This window comes from Cydia fagiglandana, chromosome 23 (assembly GCF_963556715.1).
Source record: "Cydia fagiglandana chromosome 23, ilCydFagi1.1, whole genome shotgun sequence".
In the NCBI taxonomy this organism is placed as follows: Eukaryota; Metazoa; Arthropoda; class Insecta; order Lepidoptera; family Tortricidae; genus Cydia; species Cydia fagiglandana.
In genome coordinates this window covers 6,746,225-6,766,134 of record NC_085954.1, presented here as the reverse complement: position 1 = coordinate 6,766,134, position 19,910 = coordinate 6,746,225, and the positions used below count along the sequence as shown (strand labels likewise).

General features: G+C 40.1%; 2 protein-coding genes across 2 annotated transcripts in view; both read right to left on the bottom strand.

Moving 5' to 3' along the window:
* The window catches only part of LOC134675919 (pleckstrin homology-like domain family B member 1), a 163,414-nt gene that overhangs the window by 65,408 nt on the left and 78,096 nt on the right, over positions 1 to 19,910 (bottom strand). The window lies entirely within an intron of this gene.
* LOC134675720 (uncharacterized) lies at positions 1,968 to 4,922 on the bottom strand. The gene is made up of 2 exons (XM_063534030.1): positions 2,032 to 4,922; positions 1,968 to 1,979 (listed from the first exon to the last, which is right to left on the bottom strand). The coding sequence occupies exons 1-2, from the start codon at positions 4,906 to 4,908 to the stop codon at positions 1,968 to 1,970; spliced, it is 2,889 nt and encodes a 962-aa protein (XP_063390100.1). The 5' UTR covers positions 4,909 to 4,922.

Here is a 19,910-nt window from a genome sequence, read left to right as displayed (position 1 = left end):
ATTTATCCTTTCAGGCATTATATATACATTCTACTTCTATGATGAAAGTTTTAGAAAAATCTATCCAAATCTTTCACTTTTGTAATGTCCATAGTTAAAGCAGTCGAATGGGAGTTGTTAATTACAAAATGATCTAGATTACCATGGAATCCAAAGAGTCGGTGACCGATATACGTAATGGCTTCTCTACACGATGGGCCAGCGCCGGCCACTCCAAGGGACACATTTATGCGTTAGAGGGAGCAAGTGATATTGCTATCTCATTCTACCGCATGGCTGCGTCCCTTGCAGTGGTCGGCGCTGGCCCATCGTGTAGAGGAGCCCTAACATCAGATAACATGTTGCATATCGCTGCGGTCAAATATGTTACCACTTAAATATTATGCAAGGGGCGAGTGTAATAGGAAATTAGAATGTATGAAATGAGATTCGGAATGTGTCTCTGGCCCGATTTAACCAAACTAGAATACTCTCTTATGGATATATTTAATCGAAGAGTCAGTGGCCGATATACCTACGGAACATCAGATAACACGTTGCATATCGCTGCGGTCAAATATCATATCATTTATTATAAAAAGGGCGAGTGTAACGAAATTAGAACCTTTGGAATGTATGAAATGAGATTTGGAATGTGTCTCTGGCCCGTTTTCACCAAACTAGAATATTTTCTTATGGATCTATTTAATCGAAGAGTCCATTGGCCGATATACGTAACATCAGATTAACGCGTTGCATATAGCTGCAGTCAAATATCAAATATCATATCATTTATTATACAAGGGGCGAGTGCCATACAAAATTAGAACGATTGCAATGTATCAAATGAGATTTGGAATGTGTCAGACCTGATTTAACCAGGACTAGAATACCTCGTCATGAATTTATTTAATTAATCGGTGTCCGATATAATGCTTAATATTACACGATTTACACGTTACATATTATCGAAGCGGTAAAATAATAGTTGTTATACATTTTATACAAGAGTCGCCCCTTGCTATACGAAAATAGAACGTTTGGAATGTATCAAATTAGGTTGGAATTGGAATGTGTCTCACTCTCAACCACATTAACCAAACCAAACAAGTATTTAACCAAACCAAACTAGGAAACTACAGGAACATCCGTATTTAAAAATAGAACATAATTAATAATAAAAACTTTTTACAAAAAAAAGAAAACCGACTTCAAAAAGGATGAAATAAAATATTATCCTTTTTAAGTCTATGCGTTACCAACTGATATGTTTGAAGTCGGTGCCAAGCCAACTTATGAAGCTGTTCGCACCTGGCTGTTATAAATCCGCACTTATACACTGCACTTTAAAGTTCACTTTCCTATCACTAAACACTGTTACTTTTACTACTACTACTTCACTGTATCACTGTCACTTTATTTTTGGTTACTGACTTGACCATGGAAACTGTTTGACTCCATTGTTTTTGGAAAACATACCGTTAGCTAGTTTGCATTTTAAAAAGAGACATCTATCGATCAATTCAGTAATTAATTTACAGTATGTACACTTATGCGGCAATTTTAAATCTCAACATCCTCCGCCGCCAAGGAAGTATTCCTTGATCACTAGTTAGGAAGTCGACACAGCTTGGTAATCGACCGTTGTGTAATCCCAAAAGCTGTGCGAATGTCATACATACGAGTCAATCCATCAGTTCCAGGGTACTTCTTAAGTACTCTACCTACTCTCCAGTTTGCTGGTGGAAATCTTCCATCTTTGATCAATACCAGTTCTCCAACTTCCAAATCCTTCTTAGGTGTATTCTATTTTGGACGCAATTGCAAACGAGAAAGGTATTCGCTTTGCCATTTAATCCAAAAATCTCGTAGCATGCGTTGGGTCAACTGCCATCTCGATAATCTGGATATGTTACTCTGCTCATTACTGCGATCTGGTAAGCAAATCAAGGGTTCGCCGACCAGAAAATGTCCTGGTGTCAAATAATCTAGATCATCGCCTAATGGAGCCAATGGACGTGAGTTAAGGCACGCTTCAACTTGCGAAAGTACCGTATAAAATTCTTCGAACGTCAGGGTTGCGTCTTGCATTATTCTTTTCAGATGATACTTCGTCGATTTTACACCGGCCTCCCATAGTCCTCCAAAGTTTGGTGCTCCAGGGGGAATATATCTCCAGCGAGTTCCTTTGTCATCTAAACTTTTCAGCAAGTCTTCTGGGATTTCGTTGCGACCTTGTTGCCACATCTTCAATAATTCTTTTTCAGCTGCAACGAATGTTGTACCATGATCACTCCAGAGTTCCTTGCAATGACCACGTCTAGACACAAATCTTTTGAAGGCAGCGATAAACGCTTCTGTGGTCATATCGCTGACTAGTTCCAAATGTATGGCTTTGGTAGACATACACACGAATAAAGCAATATATGCCTTGTATGTCTTAGCTCCTCGACCTTTACTCATTCTGCATGTGATGGGACCGGCAAAGTCAACACCGCTGATAAGGAAAGGGCGTGAAGGTTTTACTCGAACTTCTGGTAAGTTGCCCATCAACTGAGTATTCGTCTTCGCATTGTATCTTGCACACGTTATACACTTCTTGTAAAACTGCTTTATTGAAGAACCTCCTTTAATTATCCAGTATTTGCTTCTCAAATATGGTGTCATGAGATGCGGCCCTCCATGAAGAGTGTTCTTGTGAGCATCATCCAACAAAACAGGTAACAATACGTTGTTTTTAGTTATTATAACAGGATGCTTCTGATCCATACTCAACTCTGCGTGCTTCAGTCTTCCTCCTAATCTCAAAAGACCTTTATCATCAAGATAAGGTGTGAATTGCAGTAGACGACTGCTTTTCTTAATAGCTTTTCCACTTTTCAGGTGATCAATCTCTTCAGGAAATTCTATCTCTTGCGACATCTTTAAACACAAGGTAAGTGCTTCATCTCTTTCTTCACAGGTTATATGTTTACTAACATTCTTTTCTTTTTTCAGGATCTTCAGCCATCTTCTACAATATGAAATAACGTCCAGAAGTTTTTGCAGTGACGAGTATTTCTTCAGTAAGGTAAGCTTTTCAGAGTCTGTTTCTATGGTTGTTGTCTTACATTTCACTAACAAGCGTTTCTCTAACTCTGTTTCAGGTATGGAGTCGACGGGTATGGTGAAATCAGGTTCTCGTAAGAATTCCGGACCATTGAACCATAACTGATTTTGTTTCAGCTTGCTGGGTGACAGACCTCTGGAAGCTGGATCTGCTGGGTTATCCTTGGTATTGACATATAACCAGTGTGTGTCTAAATTGCTCCTTATGTCAATCACTCGATTTTTGACATAGGGTGTCCATCTGTTTGGATCTCCTTTTATCCAGGCTAAAACCACTTTGGAGTCTACCCACGCGTAGGTTTGTTGCAACTCGATATTTAGAACTCTCATCACGTGTTTCATGAGTTTGCTAAGTAGAGAAGCTCCACATAGCTCAAGGCGTGGCAAAGACAATGGTTTAACAACTGGTGCAACTTTTGTTTTTGCTGTAATTAGAGCCACTTGACATTGTGATCCATCTTTGGGTATAACTCGAAGGTACACGACTGCTGCATATCCTGTCTGGCATGCGTCAGAAAATCCATGTAACTCGATCGCCGAATTTTTACTAGAACCAGTCCAACGATCAATCTGTATCGCTGATAACGCAGGTAAGTCTTCTTGGTACTGGATCCATTCTTCTTTTAGATCTGTGGGTAGTTCCTCATCCCAATCTAGCTTTTCCAGCCATAGCTTCTGCATGAACATCTTTGCCTTCATGATTGCTGGTGCTAACCAACCTAACGGATCGAAAAGTGAAGCGATCTGTCCGAGTACATTTCTCTTTGTGACAGGTTTCTCAGTATTGATTTCTTTTTGTGTAACTTTGAGTTTGTCTTCATCAATATTCCAAATTATTCCGAGTGTCTTTATTTGGCTCTTTCTATTCATGTCTACTGTATTTGAACTCTCTCTCTTTTCAGGTTGTATGGCCGACATAAATTCTCTGCTGTTAGAAGCCCACTTTTGTAACTCAAATCCACTTTTGCTCATTACTTTGTTCAGCTCTTCGTGTGCTTCTAATGCTGACTTCACATCATCAAATCCTGTAAGTACATCGTCCATGTAAAAGTCTCTGTCTATAATTTCAGATGCTATAGGGAATGCGTCTTTCTCTTCTTTGGCCAGCTGTTTTAGTGTTCTTATTGCCAAATATGGTGCTGATGCTGTGCCAAATGTTACTGTAAGCATTCTGAAATCTTGAATCTCATCTTTTGGATCAAATCTGTACAGAATTCTCTGGTAGTCAGTGTCTGCTTCTCGAACCTTGATCTGTCGATACATCTTTACGATATCTGCCACAAAACATATCTTGTTTTGTCTCCATCTCATGATAACGTCTCTTAGCTCTTCTAGCAGAGTCGGTCCAACCAGTAGTTCGTCATTGAGAGATACTCCATTAGATCCTTTACAGGATGCGTCAAAAACTACTCTAACTTTCGTGGTCTCCCGATCCTCGCGAACCACAGCATGATGTGGAAGGTAGACTGTTTTCTCATCTTTCTCAGGCTTGCCTACCGGTTCCATGTGTTTCAAGGTAAGGTACTCTTTAATCACGTTATCGTACTCAGTTTTCAATTTGCTGTTGTGTGCTAACTTCCTCTCTAGACATTCAAGTCTCTTGACAGCAATTGAACGGGAATTTTCGGGAACAATCGGTGTATCTCGTACGAATGGTAGTCCAACAATGAATCTTCCATCCTCATCTCTCGCTAGTGTTTTCTCATAAATCTCTTCAGCTCTCTTCTCTTGAGGCGTCAGAGTGTCTTTGCTCTCATTATCTAGCGTCTCCGATTCCCAAAATCTTTGCAGCATGTTGTCTAGACTCACACTCAAATGCATGCTAACAATTCTTCCATTCTTCCCGTGCTCTTCGGCGGGTGCCCCGCCCGAAATTATCCATCCGAATAACGTCTGTTGCGCTATCGGTGATCCTGGTTTGCCCTTGATGACTCCACTCATTAAAATGTCTGTATAGACATGCACACCAAGTAACAAATCTATCTCTCCAGGATTGTAGTATGTGGGATCAGCTAATTCCAAGCCATGTAGTTGAGACCATTGTTCTTTATCGATCTTCGTAACAGGCATTATGTCAGTAACTTCCTTCGTCACGTAGGCGGTGCAGTTCAGCTTGTAGCTCTCATTAATTCTTGACACAATTTGTATCTCCGCCGCGTTCTTGATCGGAGTCGACATCTTCGCAACACCTGTCACTTGACCCTCCACCCTTGTTCGTTTGAGTTGTAGTTTGTTGACTGTCTCCTCTGATATAAATGACTCTTCCGAACATGGATCTATGAGTGCTCGAACTACTTGTGCTCCTCTGTTTGTCATAATATTCACTAGTGCTGTAGCTAAAAGAGTAACCCGTCTCTGAGAGGCACAGTGAGATACTATGTTGATTGTTGGTGTAGCTTGCTCTTTGTTTTCTTTCTCTGTTTTTTCTTCGAGTGATACAGTGTTAGGTTTAGTAACGTGTAATAGTGTGTGATGCTTCCTCTTACAACGCAGGCATGACGTATTACGCTTGCAAAATCTCACGCTATGTCCAGGCCGTAGACAGTTGAAGCAAAGACTCCTAGTTTGAACCTCCTTGGATCGTTGCTCGGGATCCAATTTAGCAAACTCCTTGCAGTTGTAGATAAAATGTTCTTCGTTACAGAAATGGTCGCTGGTTCAAATCCGGCTCGAAGGACCAAATGTTCGCACCTGGCTGTTATAAATCCGCACTTATACACTGCACTTTAAAGTTCACTTTCCTATCACTAAACACTGTTACTTTTACTACTACTACTTCACTGTATCACTGTCACTTTATTTTTGGTTACTGACTTGACCATGGAAACTGTTTGACTCCATTGTTTTTGGAAAACATACCGTTAGCTAGTTTGCATTTTAAAAAGAGACATCTATCGATCAATTCAGTAATTAATTTACAGTATGTACACTTATGCGGCAATTTTAAATCTCAACATCAGCATACCTACCATGATTTTGGTACGATTCAATAAGTATGTACGTTGGATTGCCTTACACGACGACAATGAACGTACTTTTTGTAGGTACAGTCAACGTTAAAAGTATGTTTACACTTTTCGTCTTATTACAAAGGAGTAAGGTGCAAAAGTGTAAACATATCTTTGACGTCGACTGTACCTGAACACACGATCAAACCTTCTTGGCACAGTCCGTACCATGTTTGTCGGCACGCAAGCGTGGGATTGGGACTGAGTTATTTCCCGTCCCTTATTCAGAGGACTACATTTCAAAATATAAAACAATTCAAAGAATTTACCTTGTTGCCAAATTTCACCTAAATCGGTTCAGTTGTTTAGCCATGAAAAGGCGACAAAGAGGCAGACAGAATTACTTACACATTTATAATAGTTATTAGTACAGTTCTAATGGGATTTATAGTCATAAAGCTGATTATTTTTGACGGGTATTGTTACTACTTGGCTTGGCACCGACTTCAAACATATCAGTTGGTAACGCATAGACTTAAAAAGGATAATATTTTATTTCATCCTTTTTGAAGTCGGTTTTCTTTTTTTTGTAAAAAGTTTTTATTTTTCCATTTTTAGTTTTAATGCATTGTTAAGAGCGCGACGCATGAATGAAAAACAACATCATGATTAACATTAAATGCGTGTACCTACTTTAATAAATATGTAATCAGGAATTTTCTCGAGTCCGTCTGGGAAATTATAATTCCTGTCACTACACTAAATCCATCCTCCGCCTCGTTTTCGGAAGCAAATGCTCGAGTTACTTTAGAAAACACCGAAATCACTTTACACGTGCCTTTAAAAACTGAGGAGTTCCCTCAATTCCTCATGGATTCCATCATCAGACCAGAACCAAAAATAATACGGAAACACCTTGGAGGTAACTCCTTCCAAACAAAAAAAGAATTACTCAAATCGGATCACAGGTGCCGGAGTAATCGCTGAACATACTACATTTCAAAAAATCATCATCATTATCATCAAAACAATCATCATCATCAGGTCTACTTCATCAAAGTGGTGGTTTTCGGGAGAAAATGCTCGAGTTGCTTAAGAAAACACCCAAATCACCATGCATGTGCCTTTAAAAATTGAGGAGTTCCCTCAATTCCTCATGGATTCCATCATCAGAACAGAACCAAATTAAAATGGGACCAACTCGGAGGTAGCTCCTTTCAAACAAAAAAAGAATTACTCAAATCGGACCACGGATGTCGGAGTAATCGGTGAACGTACATAGAAAAAAAAAAAAAAAATAGCCACAACCGAATACAGAACCTCCTCCTTCTATGAAATGGAAGTCGGTTAAAAAAAACAAATGTTTCAATCTAAAGAAAAAAAAAAGATTATTGTTTACAATAATCGGTATATAACTCTTTTCTTATGAACTTTTGAACCGACATAAATCTCTCCTTCAATAACGTATTGTCAGTATGATCAGCCCGCGCGAGAAAGCGATGACAAATGGATTGACTCATACGCATCTTTGCATTAGAAACTCACAAGGATTAAAGTGTATCGTGTAGGTAGTTTCAAACTACCATTTTGTAAATTTGATGTCCCCGACCTCTTTTTATAACAAAAAACCGAGCAAACAGGCATTTTTGTGCAGCAGTGTTCACGCGCGCGTCTGGACTCGGTCTAGTGAAAAATCCAAGTGCAACTAGTTTTATTACCCGCGGTAGATTAGATTGACGCGCTAATCTTGTACCTCGGCAGAGGGGAAATAGTGCGAATGCCGCCTCCCTTCCGTGTTGCTCGAAGCTTATTTATTTTGGAATAGCGAATTTAGCCGTCGCGTCGCAATATCAGAATTTCAACACCAAATCGACCATTACCGAAATGGACATACGAGTATATGGAAAGCATTAATTCTCAGATCTACAAAAGATTATACTTTTTATTGTCCATTTAAGACCATATGGATCAATAAAATTCACACATAACTAACCACTTAAATGCCTCTTAAGGCGCTTTATTGGTACTAACATTAACAGCAACACTAGATTAACCATAGGTATATTATATATTACATGCTTAAAATCAGTTCAAAATAAGGTTCATTACATAACAGTTTAAAGTTATTTATTTAACTACAACACTATTAAGTAAATATAAAACATTAAATTAGCTTACAAATAATAATACAAACTATCTCTAAACTAAATAAACTTAACTTAATAAAAAGCCTATAAATAAAAAACGTCCCCCAAGTCACTGCCGATGGGCAGTGTGCCCAGAAGGCTGGCCGCATTGCCACGTTGTATGGCAATACTTATGCGTTGAGCAAAATACTGGCCAGCCCTCTGGTACAGTTTAAATAAAAAAAATAGATAGGTATGTCTTACTTTTAAAACCCTGAATCAATTTAATCTCTTATAGATTAGTGTACTTTTTATTCTGAATAAAAACGCACAAAAAATGTCGATACTAAAACGTGGACGTTTGAATATGAGCACTTAAGTTTGTAAGGGAGTTCATCATCATCATCATATCAGCCAGAAGACGTCCACTGCTGGAGATAGGCCTCCCCCAAAGAGTAAGTGTAAAGGCTCCTCTTCACGTTGGGCCAACGCCAACGCCAACGAGGGACGCATTTATGCGTTAGAGGGAGCAAGTGATATTGCTATCTCATTCTACCGCATGGCTGCGTCCCTCGTTGGCGTTGGCGTTGGCCCAACGTGAAGAGGAGCCTTGTGGGTGAAAGCCCAATTCATCTGTCCACAACCAACGACCATAAAAACGATGTTATGTTTGCAGTATATAAAGGTAATGCTTGCCCTTATTTCTCCAAATATTCATTATTCATGTTACTTCTCTTTCTTTAATATGGCAAAAGAAATTGACAGAGCTATACTTGCCCAAATGCAAAGGTCAATTTCGGAGTACATAAAGAATAAAATATGGCAGGACAAAGTTAAACAAACACCGGCCAAGTGCGAGTCGGACTCGCGCACGAAGGGTTCCGTACCATTACGCAAAAAACGGCAAAGAAATCACGTTTGTTGCATGGGAGCCCCACTTAAATATTTATTATATTATGTTTTTAGTATTTGTTGTCATAGCGGCAAGTGAAATACATCATCAGTGAAAATGTAAACTATCACGGTTCATGGTGACAGACAGACGGACGGACAAACGGACAGCGGAGTCTTAGTAATAGAGTCCCGTTTTTACCCTTTGGGTACGGAACCCTAAAAACTTATAAATATATACTACAGATTCGTCACTCGATACTGAAATAGTTTCGCTATGAATCATCTAATTCTAGCGAGTTATAAAGCTGGAAGAGAAATAAAATAAAATAAAACGTCACACAGACTATCTCTTCACGCTACGCGATCGGCCATAGATTAAACATATGTTGATGAAATCGTCAATTTGGTCTTTCGAAAATCGATATAAAGTTAGTCGGGACATTAGAAGGGAACAGAAGATATAGCGCGCCGCGCGAACGGAAGATATGACAAAAAAATAATAATACTAAAACTACAATTTTTTCGTTGGCCCGGTCTTAAGACCAAAAAACCCGAAATGCGAAAACTCTAGGCCCAGTGGCAACTAGAGTTAGACCAAGAAAAGTCTGCAGCGATTTTGATAGCTCACGCAGTGCATGTGTTATTTTAAACATCAAACTTCTATGAAATTATGACGTATAAATAGCACTTGCACTGCGTGAGCTATCAAAATCGCTGCAGACTTTCTTGCTATAACTGTTAACTCCGTTCAATCGCATGTCCCTTCTGTAATGATTATTCTCTGGCGGCCAGGAATAAACGGCGAACGTCGACCCCGGTTGCATCCATTTGGCTTAATTGTTACTGCATTCGGTGGAACTGTTTATTTCGTCGGCTGGCCACGCCGCGCCGTAGCTTACTGCGGTCGAGGCAGTAAAGGTAACGTTTAGATATGAACTGCAGCTGTAGGCCTAGCACATGATTGGCGCGACAGTAAGTATCTCGCGGCGACATAGACTACGCGTCTTTTACTAACTATGCTAACAAAAGAGGGACAGGTAGTCTTTCTCGCCGCGAGATACTGTCGCGCCAATCATGTGCTAGCCCGGCTGCATTACTGTGTTATGTATTCTTCGTCTCCGTCTTTGTTGCCGCGGCTGTATCTGTCATTTTTAGTGTTCCGTACAAAACTTTGTTCACGGAACACTTATGGGATCACTTCGGTCTTTTCTTTTGATAAGATGAGTGGCGGAATGTACGTCGTAATAGGCCCCGTGCGTGAACTATAGGCCGTCAGATTTTCGGCGTGAGCCGTAAATGTGTCGTTTATGCTTCCGATGTAGCCCACAAGATGGCCTTAATAAGGCAAAAAGTGTAAACATATCTTTGACGTCGACTGTACAATGCCAAAGCAAGTGCTACCATCTACCGTCCTCGTCGGTACGTTTCCTTGTGCGTAGTAGGGTCTGCCATCTTGTGGGCTACATCGGAAGCATAAACGACACATTTACGGCTCACGCCGAAAATCTGACGGCCTATAGTTCACACTTTGTAATAACAAAGGAGTAAGGTGCAAAAGTGTAAACATATTTTTGACGTCGACTGTACATGTGCACATATGTTTCCGATTCGGCCACAAGATGGCAGACCCCCCCAACGCGCACGGTCCCTATCGCAGTGATGCGGCGGCGGCGAACGTCAGTGCAGTCAGCTGCAGTCTGCAGTCGACATCCAGACGTCACCGGCGGTCTTCGCGTTAGATGCCGAACCACATGACGATCCGGTGTGCAGATTTGTATCAGTGCGATAACTGATAACCGTTCGAAATGTATTATTTCAGTCACGCAATACTCTCAAGTATGCTACAGTAGGTAGGCACGCACTAGTTAGTCACTTTTTATGTTAAAAGTAAATTATCTCTATACGCGCTATAGAGCGCTGGTGGCCTAGCGGTAAGAGCGTGCGACTTGCAATCCGGAGGTCGCGGGTTCAAACCCTGGCTCGTACCAATGAGTTTTTCGGAACTTATGTACGAAATATCATTTGATATTTACCAGTCGCTTTTCGGTGAAGGAAAACATCGTGAGGAAACCTGCATACATCTGCGAAGAAATTCAAAGGTGTATGTGAAGTCTCCAATCCGCATTGGGCTAGCGTGGGGACTATAGCCCAAGCCCTCTCGCGCTCGAGAGGAGGCCTGTGCCCAGCAGTGGGACGTATATAGGCTGAGATGATGATGATGATCTCTATACGTGGGAAAATGGTAAGTTATTGGGCTTTTGCACGTAAAAGTACTAATATTACATGAATCACATCTGAATCAGATCATAATATTCAGCTACAGTTCCGCAATCAACACACTGATAAATACTTACATCAGCAACAAAAAACCGGCCAAGTGCGAGTTGGACTCGCGCACGAAGGGTTCCGTACCACGTTTGTTGTATGGGAGCACCACTTAAAGATTTATTATATTCTGTTTTTAGTATTTGTTATAGCGGCAGCAGAAATACATCATCTGAGAAAATTTCAACTGCCTAGCTACGACTACACATGATTATGATTAGATACAGCCTGGTGACAGACAGACAGACAGACAGACGAAAAGCGCAGTCTTAGTAATAGGGTCCCGTTTTTACCCTTTGGGTACGGATCGAACCCTAAAAACAAGGGTGTGATAGTATGGAGTTTCTCATGTCAATATTTCTAACAGGGAATACCTGCTGTCTTTGACATTACATTATCATTAGCAAGCTAGATCGGCTATCTCGAGCCAATTAAGTGTTTGTATTTATTAGTAGATAGCTAGCTTTTGCTTGTCACTTGCGTTATTTATTGACCACGCCTTTTCGCTTTCCCAATGCCTCATTATTGCATTATTTACAATGGAATATGCTTTCTTGATACCGCGCCGTTTTCTAAAATATCGATTATTGGATTAAATATTATTGGCACAGAATAAATAATAGTACTAGGAACAGAAGACTCACTCCCTAACGCGCGTCTGTTACGATCAGGACAAATATGGCCGCTAGGTGGCGACAGCGCCACGCGCGGCTTAAGGCTAGCCACCAAAATTGATGTGGAACGGATGTACTTGTAGCTACCTGTAGCAAAGCGACGAAATCGCGGAGTGAGCCACGGCTGTTATTGGTAAAACCCTATCGAATTTGTTTTGATACATGATTCGTAAATAATCATAACATTATTAAACAGTAGACAAAGTATAAATAATAAAAGTCCAAGTCAGATTCAGATTAAATTAAACTAGCTGAAACTAGCCGAAATCTTACAATTTTGGAACGAACTACTATCAACTTGTAAAGAACCACGTTAAATCTTCTTCTTTCCGTGCCTTTTCCCATTATTTGGGGTCGGCCCTCCTCGTTCTCAAGCGCCAGGTCGGGCGATCCTGGGTTGTCTCTTTGTTCAACTGGGCCTGTTTCAAATCCATTGATATGGTGGACCACCACGTAGCAGGCGGACGACCTCTGCCTCTCTTATTATTCGGCAATGCAAGGGCTTTCCTCACGACATGGTCTTCGTCGCGTCTCATGATATGCCCGTACCATCTCAAGCGCGATTCTTGAATCTTGTCGGTGATGGGGGCGACCTTGTAGCTTCCTCTGATGTGTTCGTTACGTACTTTATAGAGTCTCGTCACACCGGCCGCCCATCTCAGCATTTTCATCTCATTGACATGGAGTTTTTGTTCATGCACTTGTTTGATCGTCCAGCATCAAAGAAAGAACCACGTTAAATATAATTTTACAAACATTTTGAACCTACCTTACCTACTCATAGTCATTTGATACATCAAGATTACTCTCATTTGTGCCAGGGCTATTACTTACCGCGAAAATCGAAGTTCGCAAATTGTGGGCATCTTACTTTGTTACTCTAATTACGCCTCCATTGGAGTAAAAGAGAAAGATCCTCGCAATTTGCGAATTTTGGTTTTCGTGGTAGCCCCCCAGACGGGCACATATGGGAATGGGTGCACTGCATTCATATGAATCATTTCCACCTGACCCCGCTTCTTGTATGGCGGCGGTCACGGAAGGCGGGGACAAATGGGAATACACCTTCAAGCAGTTTCAAACCAAAATTAGAAAAGTGACCACATTGCTTTTTAAGCTGTGGCCATTTGTAGTTTATTTAGATAAGCGCCCCCTGAAGTCGGTTTAAAGTCGCTTCCTCTCTATGTTTACGTTTTGCTACGTTTCGTCAGTGAGGAGACACTCCTGACTTCGGGCAAACTCGGCTCCGCTCGGCTCATTGCTCCGAGCAATTATTAGGGTTGCCACTTGACGTCCTTTTGCGTGCACGACCACAGATAAGATAATAACTTGAATTTTAACAACCCTAAATAGGCCATAGTGTTCTGATAGAAGTGAGACGTATTTTATAATATGATATCTCTATATGAATCTCTTTCAATATTATTGGCAGAGAATTTTTCTGTGTGCGATTTACAATTTCTTACAATTTTTCCCAATTTGATACGTAGACTCTGTTCGGAAAGAGAAGTGTCGTGAAATGTATTGGGCCCCATATATACCACGACTCTTCTCTTTGGGGTCATCCATTAATTACATCACACGTTTAGGGGGGGGAGGGGGTCAAGAAAATGTGACATATTGTGACATGGGGGAGGGGGAGACACAAACTTTGTGACGTCACTTTAACTTCATCAGTAACCGAAAATTTATTTGAATTATTTGATTCGCTGTACATTTAAATAACAAGTTTTTAAAACGATAATCGTTTTTATTCGTTTAATTTTCTTTCCTAAGCAGTTTTGGGTTATAAAATTACTAATATTTATATCGACAAAAATATTTTGATAAAATATTAATAATACTTAGGTACTTACTTAATTGGATTTGGCGATTTCGTAGAAAAAATGTGACGTCACACTAGGGGGGAGGGGTTTGCCAAATCTGACCAAGTGTGACAAGGAGGGGGGGGAGGGGTCAAAAAACCTAGAAATTCGTGTGACGTAATAATTAATGGATGACCCCTTTCCGCACAGACTCTACTACTAGTGCACTGAGCGAAAGAGCCTGGGGTCAAACGGAGCTCCCCAAAAAATTCCTGTGATTGTGCGCAGACTGCATAGAATGGCTCCTCTACATGATGGGCCAACGCCGGCCACTCTAAGGCCAAGGGAGCAAGTGATATTGCTATCTCATTCTACCGCATGGCTGCGTCCCTTGCACTGAGAGAAAAGTACAACAAAAACACACTTAGAATTACAAAAATAAACTTAATCCGGGGACAAGGAGAGTTAACTAATAGGAACAAATTGACTTTTGCCATTTCTATTAGTTCTTGCAATTTCTATTATCTGTTTGTTGAAATTATATTTGGGATTACTGAGCTGTTTGTATAAACTTTACAGAAATAGTGAGACGTCCATAATTATTACTAAAACTTCATTTTTTCCCCCTGTACAGAACTGTTTTTTAATTCCTGGTGATGATTTTTCTCTCAGTGTGGAGTGGCCGGCGCTGGCCCATCGTGTACAGGAGTCAGAAGAAAGAAGAACGCTAAACGTGTTGTGTCGTCATAACGTCTGCGTACGTGATTTCCCGCACAGCCGTAGGGTTTCCAATAGTTGGCCTCCCGTATAACTTATTGGATTATTAATATATCACATGTCTGTTTATAAGATCAGCTGTTCTGTTATACAAGAACATGTGACGTATCCAGAGAAAACCTATAATTGGTCTGATGAAGCAAAATTAGATACTTTTGTGTTGTAATATTGTTGTAATATCACATAACGCAAGCTACGAGTATGTGACATCTACCGTACATATACTAGTATTTCATCCTCGCACGGATTTCGCGACACATTAGGTACCTACACTCTTCTCTTACTCCTTACAAGCCTTCGCATAGGTACTTAAATTGGCAAAAAAAAACTGACCTGTTTCAGTAAAATTCATGCATATTCGTTTAAAAAAAACCGGACAAGTGCGAGTCGGACTCGCCCACCGAGGGTTCCGTATACATATCTTAATACTTAAACCCTATAATTAAACCCTAAAATCAACCGATTCACGCCTAGGTATAAGAAGATAGATATCATATGTATTATTAAAATACATGGCTACGTATTTTAAAATGTGAGAATGATCAATGAACACTATGATATTATTATCATTATAATTTGTTTTTAATATGCAGTATTTCCGGTTCGGCCAGACATAAAGTCATTGTCTAACTTTATACTTTAATCTTGTTTATTATATAACGAAAAAACTAGTTTTTAATTGATTTACATAAAGCATAGTGAACGTTTTGCGTCAACGAGGCCATTGGGTGAATTATTACTTTGTTACTAGACACAGTAGAAAGAAACAACATACAGATTAAGGATATGATAGGAAATTTACTACAAGTAACATGTTTAAAAACGTAACCCGACTACGGTTTTGTAATTGTATAATAAATAATAATGTAGACTACTTATTTATAGTCTCAAAACTAAGAGAAAATCTTATACTAGAATAAGTTTTTGGCAAAAATTTCATTTTTGGTACAAGCTTTTGGAGCATTCCATGAAATTGTCTACCATTTGTCCCGTACAAACGCGATTTTCTGAAGATTTGCAGGTACAAGGGTTTCCTTTTCTATGACAAATGGTCAAAATTATGCACAGAAAAATAATTGGCTACTTTAAATGCCGAGATAAAAGTCGCAACACAGGAAATAAAATCCGTTTGTACGGGACAGCCCGTGGAATGCTCCTTTTATCGCTGACTGTACTTTTCTTTCCACAGGCAACTAATGTTCATCGAGACAATTCTAAAAACCTCAAACACAATTAGGTTTCGTTGTTTTATCACAGAGTTCCTATGGCCACCTCCGGTCTCCATCATCAGATCAACTCGATGACACCATAATATTGCATTGTCACCCGACTTACGTATATGTATGCAAAATTTCAGCTCAATCGGAAACCGGGAACCAGATCAAATTTAACTTGCAAGATTTGATTACAGACCGACAACGGGACAGGTGAAACTAAATAAAAGCTTGTAAAAATCGCGCAACTTACACCAACCACCTGGCCCCTGTTTCACCTACGTGACAGGTGCGACGAATTGTAAAATCACTGTTGCTGACGTCACAGGCATCCATGGGCTACGGTTACCGCTTACCATCGGGCGGGCCGTATTCCTGTATGCCACCATCATTGTATTATTAAAAAAAACTTCATGATATCGGAAAAAACAGATATTTCTCTTGCTAAGTTTATGACAATTGTCACAAGAAACACTACAATTGTCACGAAATTCCGACATATAACTGATATAACTCATTACCTGTCAAGAATTACCTACAATTCTTCTAAATCTTTGACAATTGTCACAAACTTCGCAGGAGAAATATCTGTTTTTTTCCGATATCATAAAGTTTTTTTTAATAATACAATGATGGTGGCAAACAGGAATACGGCCCGCCCGATGGTAAGCGGTAACCGTAGCCCATGGAAGCCTGTGACGTCAGCAACAGTGATTTTACAATTCGTCGCACCTGTCACCGATGTGAAATTGGGGCCAGAGTTAGGTTGACCTGTAGTAGAGTTGGACCACGTTAAGTATTCATGCCAAGTGCTACGTCAAGTATGGAGCTTACAGAGATATGTATGTATGCTTACTGACAAGTTTATGCAAAGTTAGCGTGGTTAAAGCACCTACAACTCTTTTTCCTTTCCTAATTCAGCTTCTGATTCTGACCGTGCTGTAATAAACTAAACTCTATTACAAGGTAATAAAGTCGTCAATAATTCGGTTTCCACGACAGATGGTCATATAAGGTGAAGGTTGGTACGATCGACCTCCACCTTATTGTCGAAAACTCGTTAAAGTGATTGAGACATGTATGGAGTTGACAGAAGTCAGCGAAATGTGAAAATAGCCGTGACCGTTCGATTCATCAATAAATGTCATTATTTCACTCACAGATTACAGTTTATAAGATTGCCTGTCAAATATCAAAACTATTATTTTATTCAGGTAAGAAAAATAAAATATAAGTAGAATCAACTCCTATCTATCTAAAATTTTATGTTATTATATACAGAATGTCTCGATTGTATGGCGGCGGCAAGGTTCGTGTACCTAAGTCTTTAAAAAAAACAAAAATCAAAGATATTCTCGAATGTGCACGGCTCAATAGGTACAAATCTCGTAATATAGGTAGAATCATTCATTCCCTACAAGGTCGTTCTTGTACAATTAGCCATAATCGACAGTCATTTGCTCGAGGCTCGGGCAAAAAACGAAGAGTCATCAAGTCGCTGGCCCAATAAATATTACAGGGTTCTAATATGTTTCACTTTAATCGAACTGAAATTTGAACTTTATCACAGTGACATTAAGTCGAATTTCAACTATCTTGAAAATGTAACATAGAACCCTGTAATATTGGGCCAGCGAAGTATTGACACGACTCGGTGTTTGCATTGTCTATGGTATTACGGATTACATAATATAGATTGTGCGGCGTAAATACAAACATGGTCGGAAATATTACCTGTGACCTTTGTGGTAGTGTGGTTGACCTCTGTGCATTCTGATTTTGAAAAGAATTAATTAACATATTGCCACGGCTCATGGGAGCCTGACGCCATTATTTGACGTATAGGCACTAGTTTTTATGAAAGCGACTGCCATCTGACCTTTCAACCCATAGGGGAACTAGGCCTTATTGGGGTTAGTCCGGTTTCCTCACGATGTTTTCCTTCACCGAAAAGCAACTTGTAAATATCAAATGATATTTCGTAGATAAGTTCCGAAAGATTCATTGAGGCAGATGATAATGATGCCCATATTATATCGAATTTATACTTAGAGAATATAACCAACGGAGTGGTCATTAACAGGCGTTCCCCTCTGTCGAAAATAGGCGGCCAATAATGGTCAACGACATGTCAACCACATGTATGGACTGACGTTTAACTGACATGGCTATGTTTACGTTACGTACCTACCTTACGTACCTACGTATTTGATGTGGCCCTCCCCCGCAAAAAACGGCAGACTATTTTGTACCGAAAATTATAGACATGGCATCTCCGTTGGTTATATGATATATCCTCTAGGAATTTTTTATGTATCTTTCTTAAAATGGTCAAAAATCGTGGGTGTAAACCATGTCTTTATTTTGCTTACGCTACGTCTTACGTAGGCGAACAACGCGCGAACGCGGCGCGGCGCGGCGCGGCGAAATCAATCCTTTGATGCCCATAGAAGTGTCCTACGTAAGCGATCTCGTTGCGAACGCGGTGCGGCGCGATTAGCACGCGAATGTCAGGCGGCGCGGCGCGGCGCGGCGCGGCGGCGGCCGCTTTCGCCGCGCCGCGCCGCGCCGCGTTCGCGCGTTGTTCGCCTACGTAAGACGTAGCGTTATAGAAATTTGCGCAACATGGTACAGTCACCTGCAATAATATGTTACTCTTTGAAGGCCGCAAAAATATGTGACACGCTCTTATAGCTCTACAAATAAGGTCGTGTCAGATATTTTTGCGGCCTTCGTTGTGTAACATATTATTGCAGGTGACTGTACAAGAGATACTAAACTAAACTAACGTTGTAATATATTAGCTAACTACGCTGGTTCTACCACGGAAATGGAAACTTAACAAACCGTAGCACCTTACAATATGATTTATATCACCAGGAAGACTATGCGTCACTTAGCACTGCCCATCTGTCCGTCCGTCCAATCTAATAAACATTCGGTTAACGGCTCCGTAAATCTAAATTAGGGCTCCAGCGTGCCCCATTTTATCCCGTATGACAGTTAGTGCTCCTCTGATGGTGACACGGTTAAGCTATTGTTTACCAGTATCTTAACTGTGTTCATAACCGCCGAAATCCGAGATAGATTTCGGATGGGATAGAATCGTAGTAAAATTATTCATAATGTTATATAGTGGTGGTAATTGCTACACGGAAAATGTGCATATGACCTTATTGATACATTCTAGTTCAATAATAAATGGTCTGTGACCCCCGAAAATATTATACGGAACAGTCGAGTTCGCAAACATCTTTACAAGAATGTTGCCAAAAATATATTCACCTACACTCCTCTAAGACAGTGACAATAAGGTTGTGCACATATATTTTTGTAACGCTGGCTTGTAAAGACGTCAACTCGACCGTAAAGTGTCATTCTATGGAACTTGCTAACTATGTAAACAAACCACCATATTGAAATGATCTCTGAATGATGAATTTTACTAGTGACTTTTGTTTACATAGTTAGCAAGTTCCATTGAATAACACTTTAGGTACCTTTACTCCGTTTTTCAAACGTTTTTATGATCTTATCGTACTGGTTTCGCTAAATCTCTTGTGGCTGCGCCTCGATGATGTTGAATTTCGTAATGCGAGCTTCATTTCCTCGTTGGCAAGATTGTGGGCTCTCTTTTCACGGCGGAATCATTTCGATCATTAGTTGGTCTTTGAAGATTAGCTAAGTGGAAGTTTGTGTCAGTGTGGGGTTTATTCATATCTCTTTATTTTCTTACTCTATTTTCCCCACGTTTCCTTGTAAGAGTTATGCTTTCTTAGCAATTTCTTCAAAACTCTCTTTGTTTTCGAGGCAATTTTGAGGCCGTAAGTCTGTTTAAAACATGTAATAGCTGATTAATATAAAACTTTAGATGCTTTAGACGCCTTCATCAGTGGCTGGCCGGAGAAGGCACTACAACGGGAGTTGTGGAAATCAGGGGGAGAGGCCTTTGCCCAGCAGTGGGACACTACAACAGGCTAATAAAAAATAATATATATATATAAAACTAATAATAAAATAAACACGCACCTTTATTGTCTAGGTTTCATCGCTCACCGGG